This window comes from Notamacropus eugenii, chromosome 2 (genome assembly GCF_028372415.1).
Source record: "Notamacropus eugenii isolate mMacEug1 chromosome 2, mMacEug1.pri_v2, whole genome shotgun sequence".
NCBI lineage: Eukaryota > Metazoa > Chordata > Mammalia > Diprotodontia > Macropodidae > Notamacropus > Notamacropus eugenii.
The window spans coordinates 429,028,650-429,048,168 of record NC_092873.1 but is presented as its reverse complement, the minus strand read 5'-3'; the positions used below and the strand labels follow the sequence as shown (position 1 = coordinate 429,048,168).

The window sequence follows — 19,519 nt, the reverse complement described above, 5'->3', positions numbered from 1 at the left end:
GCTCTAACTCAAATGCCTGGGGATAGACAGGCCCAGGTATCAGCTTCTGACACAGCCAAGGCAGGAAAAAGGCCAAGAACTTAACCTAGTTAATCTAAGTCTGAGGGTGCCAGGGCCCTAAGGCTGAGAGCCACTCTCTGCACCCAGAGCATTGAAGAAGCAACTTTTGGAAACTTTGGGGAATAAGGAAGGAAAGATATTTGGCTAAGGAAAGGATCCTGACAGAAGAAATATCATGCAAAGAGTAGGATTTTCCAGAACTGTATAAAGGGGAAAGTGTGCACAATGAGGTCAGGCCTGTTCTTCAGTTGAGAAATGCAACCTTCCTTCTGGTTTAGTTACTAAGGAAACTAAGCCAGCTGCCATGGAAAACTGGTGACCTCTGTTGGAGCAGAGGCCTACGGACATAAGCTTAGAGACATGGTGAGGGGTGGGCCCTCAAACTTGGAACACACTGGGGTGAGTGAAATCTGAAAAAAGAAGGAACAGATTCCTTCTGCAAATGTGGAGTGTCTAACATCCTCAGAGCCCTCGTGAGAGCCCCAAGCCCAGGTTAGGGGAATTCCCTTTTCCCTATTCATTCCCTGATTCCTAAATGCTCATAGCATCGTAGGTCTAGAGCTAACAGGGCTGTACCTGGAATCAGGAAGGGCTTGAGTTCAAATCCTACCTCAGGCACTTACCAACTGTAGCACCCTGGGCAAGTTACTTAATCTTTACTTCAGTTTCTTCATCTGTAAAATTGGAATAATAATAACTCCTACCTACAAGGGTTATCATGAGGATAAAATAAAGCTCTTTGAAAACCTTAAAATAGTATATAAATCCTAGTAGTTATTGTTGTTATCATCATTTTCATTATTATTATTTACAATAGGGGAAATGAGGTCTTGAAGTGATAAGTGAAGTGATAAGTAGCAAAGCTGGGGTTTACACTCAAATTTTCCGACTCCAAAACCAGTGCTTTCTTCAATGAACCACACTGCCACTCAACTCTAGTGACCTTGATAGAGACAGTATAGTACAAAGGAAAGAGTACTAGACTATAAGAAGTCCTGGGTTCAAATCCTACCTCTGACACTTTATACCTGTGTGACCTTGGGAAAGTTACAACCTCTTAGCCTCAGTTCCTTGTCAATAAAATAAGAGAGCTGAACCTATTGGCCTCTAAGGTCCCTTCAAGTTCTAAAATCTATGATCCTGTGAAAAGGGATCAACCCCTATTTTCAGGCAGCAAGGCGGTACCGTAGAGCATAGAGCATCTGACCTGGGGTCAGGAAAACTCATCTTCCTGAGTTCCAATCAGCCCTCTGACATGTACTAGCTGTGTGGCCCTGGGCAAGTCATTTAACCTTGTTTGCCTCAGTTTCCCATGTATAAAATGAACTGGAGATGGAAATGGCAAACTACTCTAGTATCTTTGCCAAGAAAACTCCAAATGAGATCATGAAAAGTCAGATATGACTGAAAATAACTGAACAACACAACATGAAAAGGGAGGTATAATAATTATGAAACTCAGCATCTAAGATTGCTTAGCAAATTTTAAAACAAATTGGATTTTACCTTCCTTACCTATAAATATCTCACATTTCTATGATATTTTCATGTTTCAAAAAGTGCTTTTCTTTTTTAACAACTCTATTAGGTAACACAAAAATTATGATCTCTATTTTATAAAATGGGAAAATGAAACCTCAGCAGGGGAATGCTTTGCTCAAGTTCACTCAGCCAGCAAGTGGAAGAGCTCCAGCTCTAGTGGATTAGATGATGTCTAGGGCCTCCTTCCAACTCTGACATTCTAGATGCTCAGGCCATTACAATGATGATCCCATGGTAACCTAAGTAAGGTTATTAAATTAGTAACCAGCTAAGTTAGTTACTGAAGTTACGACTTAAGCCTGCTGGCTTCTCTTTCCTTCTCTGATGGCTGGTGGATCTCACCAGCTGATCACTGAAAGGGGGGAAATCAAATGGTGACATGATAGAGGCAACCCCACCCATATTTTTCCTCCTTGGTCTTCTTTTGTCAATGCCCCGGGTCCAGGCAGGGAGAATTGATGAAGGAGATGCCTTGGGAAAAACCAATCTCTGCAACCCCAAGCATCCAACAAGATGGATGTAGAAGAGAATGGAGAGGAGGCTGGAGTGCAGGGAATGATGTCAGGCTGCTAACTCTTGAGCAAATTCATGGGCAAAGCTCAGAGCCAAGAATAGGCCACTCTCTCTAAAATAATCATACAATAATTCTTCACTTAGTGATCTCTACCACTGCATGGATCTTTAGTTGGATTCAACAAATATGTGCCTAATGATGTGAAGGACACAAAGGAAAGATAAGAGATAGCCCTCTACTCTCCAAGAATGTACACTCACATGGCAAAGATGAGGCATGTTCACATGTCACAAGTAAAAGACCATAAATGCTGCTTCAAGGAACCATGATTTCATCAGTGTAGGCACTCTTGCTATGTACATCACAACCCCATCTATACCTTTGGAAATATGTCTTTATGAGTTTCTGCTGCCAAAAAAAAAAAAGTGTCATCTAACAGCCAGCCTTCTCATGATGAACATCTCTAAACTTGACTGGGCTAGTCCTCAAGCTATATGCACTGGTCCTCTCCATGGCTGTACTTGAGGCCTTTATTGTTGTAGGAACCTCTGCCATATCCTTCACGAAACCAAAGTCGCCTACACACCATGATGAGATATCCAAGAAGAATTTTTTTCTAAAATCATATAATTGAAATATGTTTTGCATGACTTCACATGTATAATCTATATCAAATTACTTGTCCTCTCAAGGGGTCAACCATCTTGAAGCCTTTCAGATTATATGCATTAAATTCAGTAGGTTGTCACATTTTATCATTTATTTCTACCTTCTATAATTCTCTCCCTTCATCTCTATCTCCACTAATACTAATACGACCCTATGACAAGTCCTTATTACCAACTACCTGGAATGTTACAAAAGCTTGCTGGAGAGTCTTCCCAACTCATTCTCCCCCCTTTCAACTGATCTTTTATCCCACTATCAGACTTTGACCTAGTTTATTAAAAAAAAAAAAAAGAAGAACCGAACTTAGCGTCAAAGGGTTGGGTTTGAATTCCAGTTCCAACTATGTCATTTAGTTAATTGTGTGACCTTTAGTAAGTCACTTAACTTTTCAAGGTCTCAGTTTCCTCATCTGAAAAATGAGACTGTTGGACTAGATTAGAGCTTACCATTTGCAAGCCCCTTCTGTGGGGGGTGTGGGAGTGTATCAAGGAATAGAAAATATCAAAAAAGAGTCCACAAATCCATGTGCACAATAAACATTGTCATTTGGGGCTTCATTTATCTCCCACAAAATATGCAGTGTGAAAGTAAATAAACATGTTTTCTGTCGACTAAAACTCATACTTTCATTACTAATTTCTCACATATGCAGACGTTGTTTTGATTAATAAAATAGAAATCCCTTTAAATGTGCTACTGAATTCACAGTGACTTTCTGTCATATATTTTCTTAATCAATGGATAGATATAGTACTACTATTATCATGTGGATGTCTATAAATTTTTTACATTAAAAAGGGATCATCACATTCAGAAAGGCTGGAAACCACTAAACTGAATGGTACCTAAGGTCCCCCCAGCTCTAATATTCTGTGATTCTGCAATCTTCTTTAACCATAGACTCAATTATGTCACTCTGCTCAAACTCTTCCAATTACTTTGCTCAAAATCCCCTCCACATATTCTGTGCTCCAGACATGTTCCTAGAATAATCATTGGGCTGGCAACATCACTGCCTCCTCCACCACCACCGCCCTCTGAACATTCTGTGCTTTTATTCTCTCTGTTCCCTATGTTTAGAACGTTCTTTCCATTCCCCACCCCCTTTACCTCTTGGGCCTTTATTTATCCTTTAAAGCATACCTCAAATGTTACCTTCTCCAGGAAGCTTTCCCAAATCCCATAGGAACTGAGTTGAATGGTCAGTAAATTAGTCAATCAAATAAACATTTATTGAGTGCCACTATATGCCAGGCATTGTACTAAGTTCTGGGATACAAAAAGAGGCAAAAGACAGTTCTTGCTCTCACAGTGTTCACAATCTAATGGAAGAGACAACAAACAAACAAACATATGCCCCATAACTATATACAGGATAAATAGAAAAGAGTTAAGGGAAGGAAAGCATTAGAATTAAGAGAGGTCAGAAAAGGTTTCCTGTAGAAGATGGAATTTGTGTTGGAAGGTAATGGAGATCAGGGAAGGCAAGAGGCAGATAAGGAGGGAGCAGGGGAAAGTCAAGAAAAAATGCCAAGAGCAGAAAGATGGAAGGTCTTGTTTTCAGAACGGCAGAGAGGCTATTGTCATTGGGTCTAAGAGTTCATGAGGGGGAGTAAGGCATAAGAAGGGACTAAGTTATGAAAGACATTGTCAAACAGAGAATTTTGTATTTGATCTTGAAGGTAATAGGGAGTCACTGGAGTTTATCTGATAGAGGGGTGACATGGTAGGGCCTGTGCTTTAAGAAAATCACTTTGGTGGCTGAATAGAGAATGGGTTAGAAGGGAGAGACATGAGGCAGGCAGACCCACTAGGAGGCTATCGCAATAGTCCAAGTATGAGGTGATGAGGGCCTACACTAGAGGGATGGCAGTGAGAGAAGAGAGAGGGGGGGTGTATGTGAAAGACATTGCAAAGGTGGTATCAACAGGCCATGGCAACAGATAAGAAATGAAAGGTGAGAGATGTTGAGGAGTGAAGGACAATACCTGGATTGGCAGCCTCAGAGAGTGGGAGGATAGACAGTGTTGTCCTCTTACAGTAACAGAGAAGATAGGAAATAGGGAGGGTTTAGGGAGAAAATAACAAGTTTGGCTTTGGACATGTTGGGCTGCAGATGTCCACTAGACATCCTGTTTGAGGTATCTGAGAGGCACTTAGAGATATAAGATAAGTAGGGAAGAAATAAATTTAAGTGTCTGTTATGGGCCCAGCACAAAGCTAAGCACTTCACAACATTCTCTCATTTAATCCTCACAAGGAAAGTAGATGCTTTTATTATCCCCATTTTACACTAAAGGAAACCAAGACAAAAAGTGATTAAATGATTCTCTAAGGTTATCACACACCTAGTAAATATGTGAGGTTGAATTTGAACTCAGCTCCTAATGACGCTAAGCCTAGCTGCCTTTGGTCCAGATGGAGAAGAAATTCTTCTTTGAACATCCCCAACAAAAAGTCATCCAGTCTCCATTTGAAGAACTCTCTGGGGCTCAATCCTTCCATCCATAAAATTAGCACATTGAATTTCATGGCCTCTAAGGTCCCTTCTAGCTTTGAAGTTATGGTCCTATTTGCAATAGGAGAACTAGGAAATGAGAGCCCCATTCTCAGATACCCTGCCTCCTGCCAGAGCACCTGAAGAGGCCTGATGAGCACATCTGGATGACACGTAATGGAAGGGTGTTGCTCTCCATCCTAGCTCATGGGCAGGTATTCATTGATTGCCTTTGGTCTATTTACTGCCCTCCTTTCTGATCAATCCAAATTGACCTCTTTTCACTGGGCTGCATTCAAGTGAGGCATCAATAACCACGTAAGTCTCTGGGTGTGGAAGACACTGTTGGCCTACGCTTCTCACCTGGGCTGACAACGAAATGGTGAGCAGGTGGACGGACCTTCTTCTGCTTTTGTCCCTGATGTCTCTCTTCTTTCCTGCCTTAGGCAAAGAAGTTTTGGAGATGAACTAAGCTATAGTGCAACCTTGTGAGCTTCCAAAAGCCCGAAAACCACCAGGAGTCCAGGAACTAAAATACTTCCCAGAGTCTGCAGTCAATTGAGCTCCTTGACAGAAGAATCCCCAAAAGATGTGGTTTCTTAAAAATAAGGGAGTGACCTTTTCCATTGTCATGCATTGGGAAGTACACTTGGGGATGGGAATGCTTTGTAACAATCATTTTAAGTTTGATCCCAATTTCCCCAAGGATTAAGATGGTATAGGTGAGAGTATTACACTGCTCATGAGAAGGGGCGAATGTTTTTGTACTTCTGTTCTTGCTATATTTTCTCTGTAAATGTGTGTGTTCGTCCTTTGTTGCTGAAGAAGACCATGCCATCAGAGAAACAATGACATGACTTGCACTTGACTTTGTTTGGAGTGAGGGAGGGCTGTGCAGGTCACCAGCCTCACTTCTCCTCCAGAGCCATCTGAATCCAGTGACCAGATATTCATCAGGATGACTGGAGATGACCCAGGATGAGGCAATTGGGGTTAAGTGACTTGCCCAAGGTCACACAACTAGTGAGTGTCAAGTGTCTGAAGTGAGATTTGAACTCAGGTCCTCCTGACTCTTGCACTGGTACTCTCTCCACTGCACCACCTAGCTGCTCTTCTCTGTAAATATCCTCTTCATGAAAGCTAATTAGTGCTAATTGACTAAATGAAAATGGGGTACTAATCAATGACAATTGAGATAGAGGATAACATACCAAAATGGGAACTTAAACCAATTTCATTAGTGAAAGATACCCCCCAGTCTCTCAGAGGAACCTCTAGACTACTGAGAGTATATACAACCAGTTTCAGTTTCAGGGTCCTAAATTCTGAGTGGGAATGGGAGATAGGAAAAGGACTCCTAGAGAATATAACAGGCTACACCATAAGCCCATGATTTCTGGTGAAGGGGAACCCTACTACCTACCCAATAACCTCTTGATTCTACTGGATAAACATTTCTGTTAGCATGTTTTTTCTTACATTCAATCAAAACCTGCAATTGATACCTATTGTTCCTAGGTCTGCCTTTTGGGTCTAAACAGAACAAAACCTAATTAGAGGGGTAAGTAGGAACTCCAGCATGCAAGATGGGGCAGTGAAAGAAAGCTATTTAGAAGAGACCACAAGACCCGCCATGGGAAAGAAGTACAACTGGGACCAGGCCAGGGTGAAGCTCTTACCAGAGATACAGCTCCTAGGAATACCACCATTCACTCTTTTGCCTATAGATGGCTTTCCTGTGAGTCTATGGTGATTGGATGTAGTCTGACCAGCAGAGGGTGTGTCTAGCCCCCAGGCAGTCTGGCCCCATAAGGTATGGATTAGGAAAGTTAAGGAAATATGACCTCTCTTCTCCAAAATTTCCCCCCTCCTCGAGAAGGTGAAGGGGGGCAGTTAAGGAGGTTACCTAGTAGTCACCTCCCTGAACCCTGGGATCATAGATTCATAGGATCATAGTTCTAAGCCTGAAAGGAACTATAGAAACTATCATAATCAACCCACTCATCTTACAGGGACTGAAAAAAGGAAAGTTTGACTAGTCTAGATCACATAGTAAGTAAGTAAGTATCTAGAGTAGGATTTGATTCCAGTCTAATGTGTGATCCACAGGAATAGTACTACAGTGGGATGGGTGGCCCCAGTGTAGGGTTATTGGTGGCTGGGACAATGTACTCTTCAGTCTGTGCCTCAAGTCCATGTTCTACACCCTTTAGGTCACTATGGAAACCACACTTTTGCTGGGAAGTCTTGGGCAAACAGTGGATACTGTAGCTTTTGTAACTATTCTGGAAATATTCCCCACCCTGGCTAGAAAGACTGATTTTTGTAGCAAAGGCCAATGTTTAGCCTAGAGTATACTGGGAACATGGACAAAGAGTGCTTTATAAAAATAATGATTCTCACAGCCTAGCTGATAAGATATATATGGATATAAACTTCAGAACTGAATCTTTAGGGCTATTACCTGTAATATATATGTGAATTGCTATTGTAACGAATCTATTCAAACTTTGCCTCCAAAAACAAACTTTGCTGAAACTCTTTTGTAAGTGGGACTTTAAAAAGAAATGTTGTTAGGACAGAGGAACAGAGAAAATAGTCTTAAAGGCATTTAAGATAGAAAAGTCTTGATGGTCTGGTGTTTATGGCAACAGCTAAATTGTCTGTTATGGTCCCCAGTGAGAGGAAGAGTCAATCTTCTAAATTTCAGCCCTAGTTCCAATTCTAACTGTAACTCTTCTTCCACATGAGGACCCTTAAAATATTTGAAGATAGCTACCTTGTTTTCTCAGTCCCTTTTCTCAGTCTAAAGATCCCCGTGGCTGAACATTCCCAATTCAACATGCTTCACGGTCTGGGTCACCCTCCTCCAAATTACATTCTAGCTTGTCAGTGACCTTCCTGAATTTGAGTCTCCCTCCCAAACTGAGCACAATGCTTGAAATGCAGTCTCATCAGGATAGATTATAGCAGTAGGATGATCACCCCCCTCATTCTAGGCCACAAGCTTTCCTCATTCAGACTCATTTCTCATTAGCTTTTCTTTACTCACAACCTTGTTGGCAATGATCCCAACTCCCTAAAAGTGTACTATCTTAGACACATCTCTTGAACATGCCCCCTTCTCTCCTCTGACACTGCCACCCCACTGACACAGACCAGCATCCCCTCATGCCTGGGCTATTGCAGCAGCCTCTAGCAGGTCTCCAGCCTCTCTTCACTCCAACCCATCCTCCATTCAGCTGCCAAATCCATCTTCAGTTCTGAACTTATCATCCCCCTCTCCATTATCTCCAATGGCTCACTATTGCCTCCTGGATAAAAACAAAACAAAACAAAACAGTTTTTAATCCTCTGTTTGGTTCTTAAAGTTTATAACCTGACCTCTTCCTCCATTTCCAATCTTCTTATGCATTATTTCCCTCTGTTTACCGTGCTATTTAGTGGGAGTCAATTAACATTTATTGCATATGTGCCAGGAACTAAGCAATGAGGATACAAGGAAAGGAACTCACAGTCTAATGCAGGGAGATGACATATAAAGAAACATATACAAAGAAGATATACACGGAATAAATTGGGAAGGCTCTGAGACTTGAAGCCAGGGAGCAGAATTGAGGAGGAAACACATTTCCAGGCATAAAGGACAGCCAGTGAAAACACTAAAATCTGAGAGATGTTCAAGCCACAGCAGGGAGGCCAGTCCCTGACAGGGAGGCCAAGGAATCCCAGAGTATCTCAGAAACCCAGAAGTGGGAAGGGACTGGAGGCCATAACAAGTGGTGATCTTTGTTATTGTTAGTCCTTTATTCACAAAGAAGACCAGTGACATCAGGACAGGATGTCTTGACTTGCAAGTGAATTGGATTGAAGTGAGGCAGAGCCCTGCAGAGTCATCAGCCTCACTCTCTCCTCCAGAATCATCAGGGTCCAGTGGTAAGACATAGGTCAGGACAACTGGCAATGCCCCAGGATGCAGTGGGAGACCTTGGCCATCTAGATCCCCTCCTGAAAAGGGGATTACCGCCCCCTAGGACAACCTACTGTACGTACTTTCATATGGCTCAAACTGCTAGCATATTTCCCCTAACTTTGACCTGTAAACTATCGGACTGCAACATCTACTCACTACTCCCAGTTCTGCCCTTTGGGGTCAAGGCCAACAAGTCTAATCCATCTTCCATTTAACAACTCTTCAAATACTTGAAACTAGCATATATCCCTTCTCCAGATGAAGCACCCCTAATTCCTTTAAGCAAACTGAATACAGCACGGTCTCTAGTCTCCTTGCCGTGTGCTTGTTACCCCTTTATCAGTGTCCTTCCTAAAACACCAAACACAGTCCTCTAGGTAGGGTCCAAACAGGTCCAAGTGTAGTGAAACTATCACTTCCCTCACCCTGGACACTATTACTACATTTTTTTCCCCTGCCATGTCACACTATTGACAAATACAGTTCACTAGGACTTCTTCATATAAATTGCTGTCTACTCACAACTGCCCCATCTGTGAAGATGATTTTTTTTAACCCAAATGAGGCAACTAGTTGGCACAAAGGTCAGAGCACTAGACCAGAAGACCTGAGTTCAAATTCCATCTCAAATATTAGCTGTGTGACTTTAGGCAAGTCCCTTGATCCAGGTCTGCCTCAGTTTTTTATCTATAAAATTTGCATAACAAACCATGAGCCATTTGGCTCATCATTCTATGTCACTTAGAGCCTTTTAAATACTCACTCTATTATCCAAAATGTTTATAGACTTTCCAGCTTTGTGTCATTTGCAAATCTGAAGAGCATGTGATCTATCCTTTTTCAAAGTCACTGATAAAAATGATGACTAACACACGAATAGTTTATAAGACACTCCAGTGGAGACTTCAGTCTAGTTTGATACATATCCATCCAGCACTATTATATGGATTGTTATGTTCAGTCATCTCTGAATCTTTGTGATTCCAGTTGGGGTTTTCTTGGCAAACATATTGGTTTACCATTTCCTTTTCCAGATCATTTTAAGGAGGAGGAAACTGAGGTCAACAGGGTTAAGTGACTTGCCTAGGGTCACACAGACACACAGTGTCTGAAGTTGGACTTGAACTCCGGTCTTCCTGACTCCAGGCCCAGTACTATATTCATTGTGCCATGTATCATACATTGATCCAATTATTCAACTTGTCTAAATCATTCCAAAATGGGACATCATTTAGCCTAAAGCCTTAGCTCTTGTCCACAAAAATACCTTGAAAGGCTTGATCAAATCAATAATGATTGATCAATAAACATTTATTAAGCACCTACTATTGCCAGGCACTCTGCTAAGTGCTGGATAGCAGCAGCAAATAGCAAGAGCACCAAAGTTTACTGCAATCCCCTGATCAACCAGTCTAGTAAACCTGTCAAAAGAAAAAGGAAATGAAGTTAGTGTATTTGGCATGGCCTTTTCATTCAAAAAAAATTTAATAAATAAACAAAAAGAAATTTACTAAGTGCCTACTCTGTGCTAGGCATGGTACTAGGTATAGAAATACAAAAATGAGACAGTCTGACCTCCAAGAGTTTATTTCAAAAGGAGAACTTGTAGGGCAGGCCTAAAGTCAGGAAGACTCATCGTCCTAAGTTCAAATCTGGTCTCAGTTACTAGCTGTGTGAGCCTAGATAAGTCACTTAACCCTGTTTGTTTCAGTTTCCTCATCTGTAAAATGAGCTAGAAAAAGGATATGGCAAACCATTTCAGTATCATTGTCAAGAAAACCCCAAAAGGGGTCATAAAGAGTCAGATACGACTGAAACAACTGAACAAGTCACTGAAGGAAGTTGTTGGGTGAGGTGTCACAGGAATGATGATTGAGACCATAGGGTAGTTGATTTATCAAACCTTTCAACAAAGTGACTGTAGTATTTTGTTTTAATTGATAGAGGGAGGAACCAAGATGTTCACACTGAGGCAGGGCAGATGGCAAAATGTCTGGGATGAAAAGATGTGTAGCATGGTTGGCAAAATTGAGTGGATTAATTCCCAAAGAGATCCTTAGAGACTTAGTTGAATTCCACGTCCATTATGTTTACAGCAATTCTCTGGATCAACCAGTTCAGTAAAGTTGTCAAGCAAGGAAATATGATTAGCCTGGTATGACTAGTTTATTTTTTTAAATGACTCAAGTCTGATCTGGATCTCACTTAACAGATTGTAAATACATTCAGCCCACAACCACCATGTTGGCTCTTACTGATCCTCACTTTTCTTTCTAAATGATCATAAAGCAATTCTAATAATAATTCCATCTAGAATTTTTATAACTGAAATCCTGTGGTACCTACTTCAAAGTTATCGTAAAGAAGAATGGAGATAATGGATGTAAAACACTTTGTAAACTTTAAATATGGGTCAATTATTCCCATGATTTTTATTAAGTGAAGCTCATAAGCCTATAAAGAAGATTACAATGCTGGATATAAACAGCTGCCCTTTTCCAGTCTAGTGCTACTTCTCCAGCTGTTGGAAGTAATTCAGAGATCATTGGCAGTGGCTCAGAAATTAATTGTCTATTTGTTTGAGAATGCTAGGAGGTCATTTTTCCAAGTCTGGTGACTTGAACTCACTGAAGGTAGCAATGTGTCCCTTGTCATCTCTTTACTTACCTTGGGTTTCAACTTCCCATTAACCATTTTTGTTCTGGGTTTCCTAGCCCAAAGATCATTGTTTTTGGCAGACAGATGCTGACTGATCCATAATCTTATAATCTTTGGGCTGCTAAGTCCTCCCACAAGAGGTTAACATATTGAGTGGAGATGATATTAGATTTAGAATCAGAGGGACAGGGTTCAAATCCTCCTTTTGTCACTTCCTGCCTATGTTACCTTATAAAACTCATTTCACCTCTCTGAGACTCAGTTTCTTCATGTATAAAATGAGAGTATTAGAATAAATAACTTTGAGGGTCCATTCAAGCTTTAAATCTATAATCCAGTCTAAGATGCTGATCATCATCCATTTACAATTTTTCATTCTGTTCAGCTTTTGTTCATAGGGTCCCCAAAATTATCCACAAGTGATCTACTCAACATCCTAGAGACCTTCTGTTAGATCCCTTGTGCTTGCATGGATTCCAGTGGAGTTCAATAGCTGTCTATGATTATCTTTCCCTCTCACTACACAATTTTCCAACCTCCTTTTATAGGCATCTCTCTAATGATATCCTTGATGCCACATATCCTCTGCAATTCATAAATACATTTATTTAAGCCCACCATGTGTCTCTCCATTAATGATCCCTTTGGTAATCAACACCTTTAATTCTTTAAGTGGACATTTCCATGACTTAAAATCATATTTAAAAATGTGTCTTATGCAAATTGGTAGAGCTGTGAATTATTCCAACCATTCTGGATATCAATTTGGAATTATGCAAGGAAAGTTATTAACTTTTTCTTTCCTTTGGTCCAATGATCTCCTTACCAAGCATACAACCCAAGGACACAGCCCACAGGGAAAAGAGATATATACAAAATATATGAAAATGTTCATTTGTTGTTTAGTCATTTTTTTAGTTGTGCCTGATTCTTCATGACCTCATTTGGGGTTTTCTTGGCAAAGATACTGGAGTGGTTTGCCATTTCCTTCTCCGCCTCATTTTTTAATAGATGAGGAAACTGAAGCAAACAGGATTAAATGACTTACCCAGGGTCACTTAGACAGACTAGTAAGACTCAGACAAGATTTGAACTTAGAAAGATACCTCTTCCTGACTCCAGGTCCAGCATTCTATCCACTGTACCACCCAGCTGCCCCCAAAATGTTCATAGAAATAATTTTTTTTGTGAGGGCAAAGAAGTAGAAGTAAGGTGGGCATTCATCAATTAGGAATTAGATGAACAAAATGTGGTAAAAGAATGTAATGAAATATCATTGGTAATAAATGACCATATGGGTAATTTAGAGAAACATGAGACTTGTAAGAACTTATGTAGAAATAAACAGAAGCAGAAAAAAATTTGCATGAATACAACCATGTAAATTAAAGGATCACTAAAAAAAATGAACTCCAAGCAACTGAAAAACCAGTAAAGCTTCTAAGGAAGAGACAACAAAACTTCTCAGCACAGAAGAGGGGTCTTCTAGAGCAGAAAGCTGTTCAGAAGGGGCTGCTGAATGGGACAATTTTGTTTTATTTGTCTTTCTTTGTTATGAAATGTAGTTCAATGTGGGAGAAGAAGAGAAATTTTCAGATGGAAATAACTGATGGCAAAAAGACATCAATATAGTTTTTGAAACTAATAATAATAATAGCTAACGTTTATGTAGTATTTACCATATGCTTAAGGACTTTACAGTTATTGTCTCATTTGATCCTCACAACAACCCCATGGAGGTAGGTGCTACTATTATCTCCAATATACAACTGAGGAAACTGAGGCAAACAAAGGTTAAATAACCTGCCCAGGGTCACACAGCGAGAAAGTATCTCAGGCCAGATTTGAATCCAGATCTTCCTGACTCCAGGCCAGACTCTGTATTCACTGCACCACCTAGTTGCTTAAGAAATGTTTATTAATTTTTGACACCATAGACACTTGAGGCTTATTTAATTTAATCAAATTGAATAAGTGAATAGCGCACTCCATGCATAAGGAACACTGGTGTGAGCAAAGGTATGTAGCTGATTTTTTGTCATGTACCTCTTTCCCTTTCTGCCTTCCTACATCATCCCAAGCTCCCACCAACATCACCTAAAACTGTTGAAAAGATATCCAGTGGCCACAATCACACAATTGCCACAGTTTCCATATAAACTTGGCTCTTCCACAGCTAAGTTTGTTGGTGGGGCTTTATGGCCAAGTCACCTTTTGTGTGGTGGAAAGTAAAATTGTGTGATCTGAAGCACTAAGATTCTATGACATAATAGGACAGAGGAAAGCAGAAGTGCAGATGACCCCATTTTCCTGAAGTTAGCTTGCTTCTTTGCAAGGAGGTGACGCAGAGGAAGTCCATACAGATGGCACTCGTGAGAAGTTTTGTAGTGCTAGCGTGGGCTAGATTGACTCACCAATGAGAAAAGATTCTGGGTATATACTGAGAAATGGAGGGATAAGTCATATTTTTGTCTATAAACCATAAAATTACAAAATGTTAGATATAGAAAGATCCATAGAAATCATCTACTGCAAATCTCTTCATTTTATGGATGGGGAAACTGAGACCCAGAAAGATACCTTCTCCAAGGTCACATGGCAAGTTACTAGCAGTCTGGATTCATAACCAAATCTCCAGATATACAGTCCCCTTCCCCACATTGTTTTAAATCTGTTGACTCAGACGATAGTCAATCAGTGCCCAGACTTTTGATCTTTACTTTGGGAAAAAGCAAATATTATTTCTGTAAGTTCTCAAGGGCATATATCTTTTTGATGATGAGGGAGACGGAGGAGTGGGAAAACTGGAAATGCTGCCCATTTAATCACTAGTCACTGTGTGAAAAAAAATTATCTGTTCCACTTTTGTCTTTGTCTCCCCACTGCCTGGCATAGTGCCTGGCACATAATAGGTCCCATAGGTAAGTGCAACACATATCAATAAAGGATACATCCAATAAATTTCATTTTTTAAGGTGAATGTTTACTGAGTATGCCATCTATATAGGGCAGAAGTGTCAAAATCCTGAATGGGCCCAAACCAGATTAAAATGTAATTGAGAATTTTTTGTAAACAAATAAAAATACAATAAAAAGGTAGAAAATGTTAATTTGTGGGTTTTTTAAGCCAAGATGTAACAGATAGGTGGCTCAACAGATCAGGACAGGACTCATCTTCCTGAATTCAAATTTGGCCTTAGTTTTCTCATCTGTAAAATAAGCTGGAGAAGGAAATGACAAATCACTCCTGTATGTTTGCCAAGAAAACCCCAAATGGAGTCACAAAAAGTTGGACATGACTGAAATTACAAAGCAATATGCAACCTGCAGGGATCTGTTTCTATTTGAGTTTGACTGTTCTGCTATGTGAATATTAGTATACTGCATTATTTTATTCATCCAACTAAATAATCTGAAACTTAACCAAACTTAAAATTTTTAAACTTTATTTAAATACAGCCACAAGAAATGAAACACAAAACACAAACTTTTTGAGACATTAAGTTGCACATCCAGCATATGTCTTGTATATACGCATATGATAAATGCTTAATTAATTCTTGCTGATGTCTATTCATTATTTCCACAAGCAAAGTGGAGAATTGAGCCAACTCTCCAAATAATTGGTCCCTCCCCTAAAACTATAATAGTAATAATAAGAGTAAGCTCCTTGAGGGTAGGGATTGTCTTTTGCCCCTTTTTGTATGCTCCACACTTAGCACATTGCGTGGCACATAGTAGGCACTTAAATGTTTATTGATTGATTATCAATGAATAATATTGATTAATACTAGCATTAATATAGTAATTTAAGGTTTGCAAAGTGCTTTACATATGTTGTCATTTGCTCTCTTAATCTAACATCTCCAGACAACTAAAGCAAAGTGGTTTTTGAAAGAATCCAATTGTCTGACCAGCCGTTTTAGGTCACAAGGAGAGATTCCTGTTAAAATTTTAGATGACTAAAATCTTTGATCCCAGAAACGCTTGCCCCCTGCCCTTGCTCTCAGCACTCACAGTGACAGCTGTCAGTCTGTTGCAAGATTGCATCACTGACCTTTGCAATTTTCTGGCCAGCTCATCTTGCCCGCCCCCTTTTCCTCCCCTTCATTCCCCACCACTGCCCAAAATAGATTGATCCCCTTTGCTCCAGTTGCAGAACGTCGGTTGCCAAACCAGGATCAGATCACTCCAAAGTGATTGTCTAATCCTCGTCAAAAATCCTCCCTTCTCCCTCCTCCTCCTTCTCCTCTCGGCTCCCTTTGCCCCCCATATGAAATCATTATAAATTTAGCATCCAAGAGAAATATTAACTATCACTTAACCCAACCCCTTCATTGTACAGTTATTGAAGCTCAGAGACATGAAATGATTGTCCAAGGCGTCATAGGTGATAAGCAACAGGATGAGGATTTGAACTCAGATTGTTCTGAGAGTATTGGGCCGGAAAGTATACCTGTGTCAAACGTGCAAACTTGCAGCGGGTCGGTAACAGTAAAAAGTCTAAGTATCTATTGGCTCCTGGCCAGAGAACTCCTCCCTCACAGCTCATCTCTGCAGACCATTCCCTCGGCTTTAGGCCTTCCATACAAAGTCTTGAGAAGGCGATGAAACTGAACCGAACGAGCAGAGCCTGGGAAACGCTAGCGGGTCAGCAAGCTCCCCATCCCCCTTTATTAAGGTCCCACTTGAATCGCTGATGGCAAAAGTGGAAGAGGAAGGCTGCGCACCCGCAAAAATGAGAAATAATGTCATTGTCGTAATATCCTGTGGACGTGCATAAAGCCTAGGCAGCTGTCCATCCCCGGAGCCAGGTGCGGGACGCCGAGCGCTGGAAGGCTGCCTGCCTGCCTGCCCTCTTTTGGTCACCCTCTTAAGTGTCATCCGACTCCTACTACCTTAACACCCCCAGCTCATACAACCAGGGAGTGCACAGTGCGTGGACAACTGCTCTGAGCGCTCTCTCTCTCTCTCTCTCTCTCTCTCTCTCTCTCTCTCTCTCTCTCTCTCTCTCTCTCTCTCTCTCTCTCTCTCTCTAGCTTCCAGAACTCCTCCTCCTGACCCCTTCCCCCCTCCTTCCCTCCCCTGCCTGGAGAGAACTTGCCCCAAGAGGGGGTGGGACTGCGAGAAGGAATAAAAAGCCTGTCTTGGTTCTAGCTTCCGCACCAGCTGCAGTCTTCATCTGGAAGAGCTGCAGCTGCCCAGGGGTAGGGGACATTCCACCACTGGACCAACATACCTCCCCACTGACCACAGCTTCCTTGCAGCTGTCACATCCTCATACCCACGTCAGGTAAGAGGTCTCCCTTCTTGGGAAGAAAGATGCCCCTCTGCCCACTAGGGCTGGAGGAAGCTGGCCATGGAGTGGGGGAGCCACATTGTTGGAAGAAGCTAGAAGAAGGGGCAGCTTGGTTAGACCATAGGAGTTGGTTACAGTCCTTATCTGGGGAGCTCATGATGTAATGAAAAGAGCAGGTATTAGCAGACCTGGGTTCATGTTCCAGCTGTGTGACTATAGACAAGTCACTTGACCTCTCTGGGCCTCAATCTTCCCATCTGTCAAATGATGGTGTTGGATTTAATGATGCCTGAAGTTTTCACCAATTTTGATGGTTTCTGAAGTTCCCTCCAGTTCTAACAACCTGGGTATTAAGGAAATGGAAACCCAAATGGAGTCTTTTCCCCAGTCTGTCTCCCTCCATTTCCTACATCCTTCCTGCTATTTGAAGTTGCTAAGGGTTCTCCTTTGTACCTTTGCAGGTCACCCCCTTATCTTAAATGCCAAAAATGGAAACTGTCCAGGAGCTGATCCCCTTGGCCAAGGAAATGATGGCCCAGAAACCAAAAGGGAAGATGATTGAAGATATACGTGCTAGGCAGTGTGCTGGCTTTTTTTGGAGTCATGATTCGCCTGATGGAGACAGTATGCAGTCCCTTCTGTAGCAACAGATGGCTTCAGGAGGATGAGGTGGCCCAAGCTGCCAGGATCCAGGAGTCCAGGAGAAGGGAAGTATTGCTGGAGAAAAGCAAGCAACAAGAAGCCCTGGGAGGTCGGAGCCTCTCCCATCGCCAACATGCCTCCTAAAAGCAGTGCACAGAACAGAGAGACGCAAGCTGCCCCAAGAGTGGGAGAGAGGGCCACTGAGAGGCAGAGAGTCCCAGCTGGCCACACAGGTGGCTCTGACCTTCCATTTGGGAAGCTTCTGATTTCTGAGAAAGGAATCTACAGCACCAGGGGTTCTACATAAACGTCTGGGGTGTAGGTTTTGCTGCTGTGCAGCAGTAGAGAGGGCTGATCTGTCCTAATAACTATATATATTATATACCTTTGTGGTATCTGAGTGCATGGAACACTCTGCACTCTGGAGAAAGGATGAGGACATGCTTTTATATTATCATTAATATTATTACAATCATCACTATTTTGCATTTTGAAATAAAATAATTTTATAATACTTGGTGGCATGTTTGGGTATCTGGTGGTGGGAAGAGATGGGTTGTAGGATCCTATGAAGGATACTGGGATTTGGGGACTTGTACAGAGGGGAGAAAGCAGCTTTCTGATGGCCAGACCATGCCAGCTCTAGTACTTAGGAATCTAGCACCTTTAGGTTTTGGGGGTGGAGAATGGGTCTTTTATAGGAGGAAACTTCTTATTCAATCCCATAAGACTAATCTTATCCTACATAAACAAGACTAATGTCAGACTGTTGTCTTTCCTGAGAGCTCATAGTACTTTTTAAAAAATGAATGAGAGGTTCTATATCAGCGTGGTATAAGAAAAATGCACTGGATTTAAAGTCATAGGACCTAAATTCAAATTCTGACCTTCCTATTTAGTACCTACAGCGTGTAACCTGGAATATGCCACTTCATAGCTTCCCTTTCTCCATCTAGAAAATGAAGAGGTTGCACTTCTAGCTCTAAATCTAATAAATAGGAACTAATAAATAAAGGAGAAAAGCTATCTACCTCACATTTTTCAGGAGAAAGCTTGGCCTTTTCCTTCCTAATTGCAATTTTTTATAGGGGCAGCTAGGGTGTGCAGTGGATAGAGCACCAGTGCAGGAGTCAGGAGGACCTGAGTTCAAATCTCACCTCAGACACTTGACACTCACTAGCTGTGTGACCTTGGACAAGTCACTTAAACCCAATTGCCTCATCCTGGGTCATCTCCAGTCGGATGACTGATGAATATCTGATCACTGGATTCAGATGGCTCTGGAGGAGAAGCAAGGCTGGTGACCTGCACAATCCCCCCTCACTCCAAACAAAGTCAAGTGCAAGTCATATCACCATTTCTCTGACAGCATGGTCTTCTTTGGCAACAAAGGATGAACACACATAATGCATTTTTTATAAGTAAAGTAAGAGAAAAAAATTGAGGAACACCTTGTTTGCTTATGGGACTGCCTGTTAACTTTTGCTCCCTGTCTCAGCTTCCCTTCTTAGTAAGAATCAATCAATTAATCCATAAACATTTATTAATCACCTACTATGTGCCAGGCAATGTGTTAAGCATAGCGGATACAAAAGTGGTAAAAAGAAATGCATTCTTTCCAGGCTAGAACTCAATGTATCTTTCCCATCCTGGAACTCATGGTGT

At 41.3% G+C, this 19,519-nt stretch overlaps 1 protein-coding gene across 1 annotated transcript; it reads left to right on the top strand.

Moving 5' to 3' along the window:
• Positions 1-17,117: 17,117 nt before the first annotated feature.
• On the top strand, positions 17,118-18,368 carry G0S2 (G0/G1 switch 2). Its single transcript, XM_072647945.1, is given in 3 exon segments — positions 17,118-17,206; positions 17,674-17,772; positions 17,774-18,368. Coding segments are annotated over 2 exon segments (306 nt in total). The 5' UTR covers positions 17,118-17,206; positions 17,674-17,691; the 3' UTR covers positions 17,999-18,368.
• Positions 18,369-19,519: the final 1,151 nt, after the last annotated feature.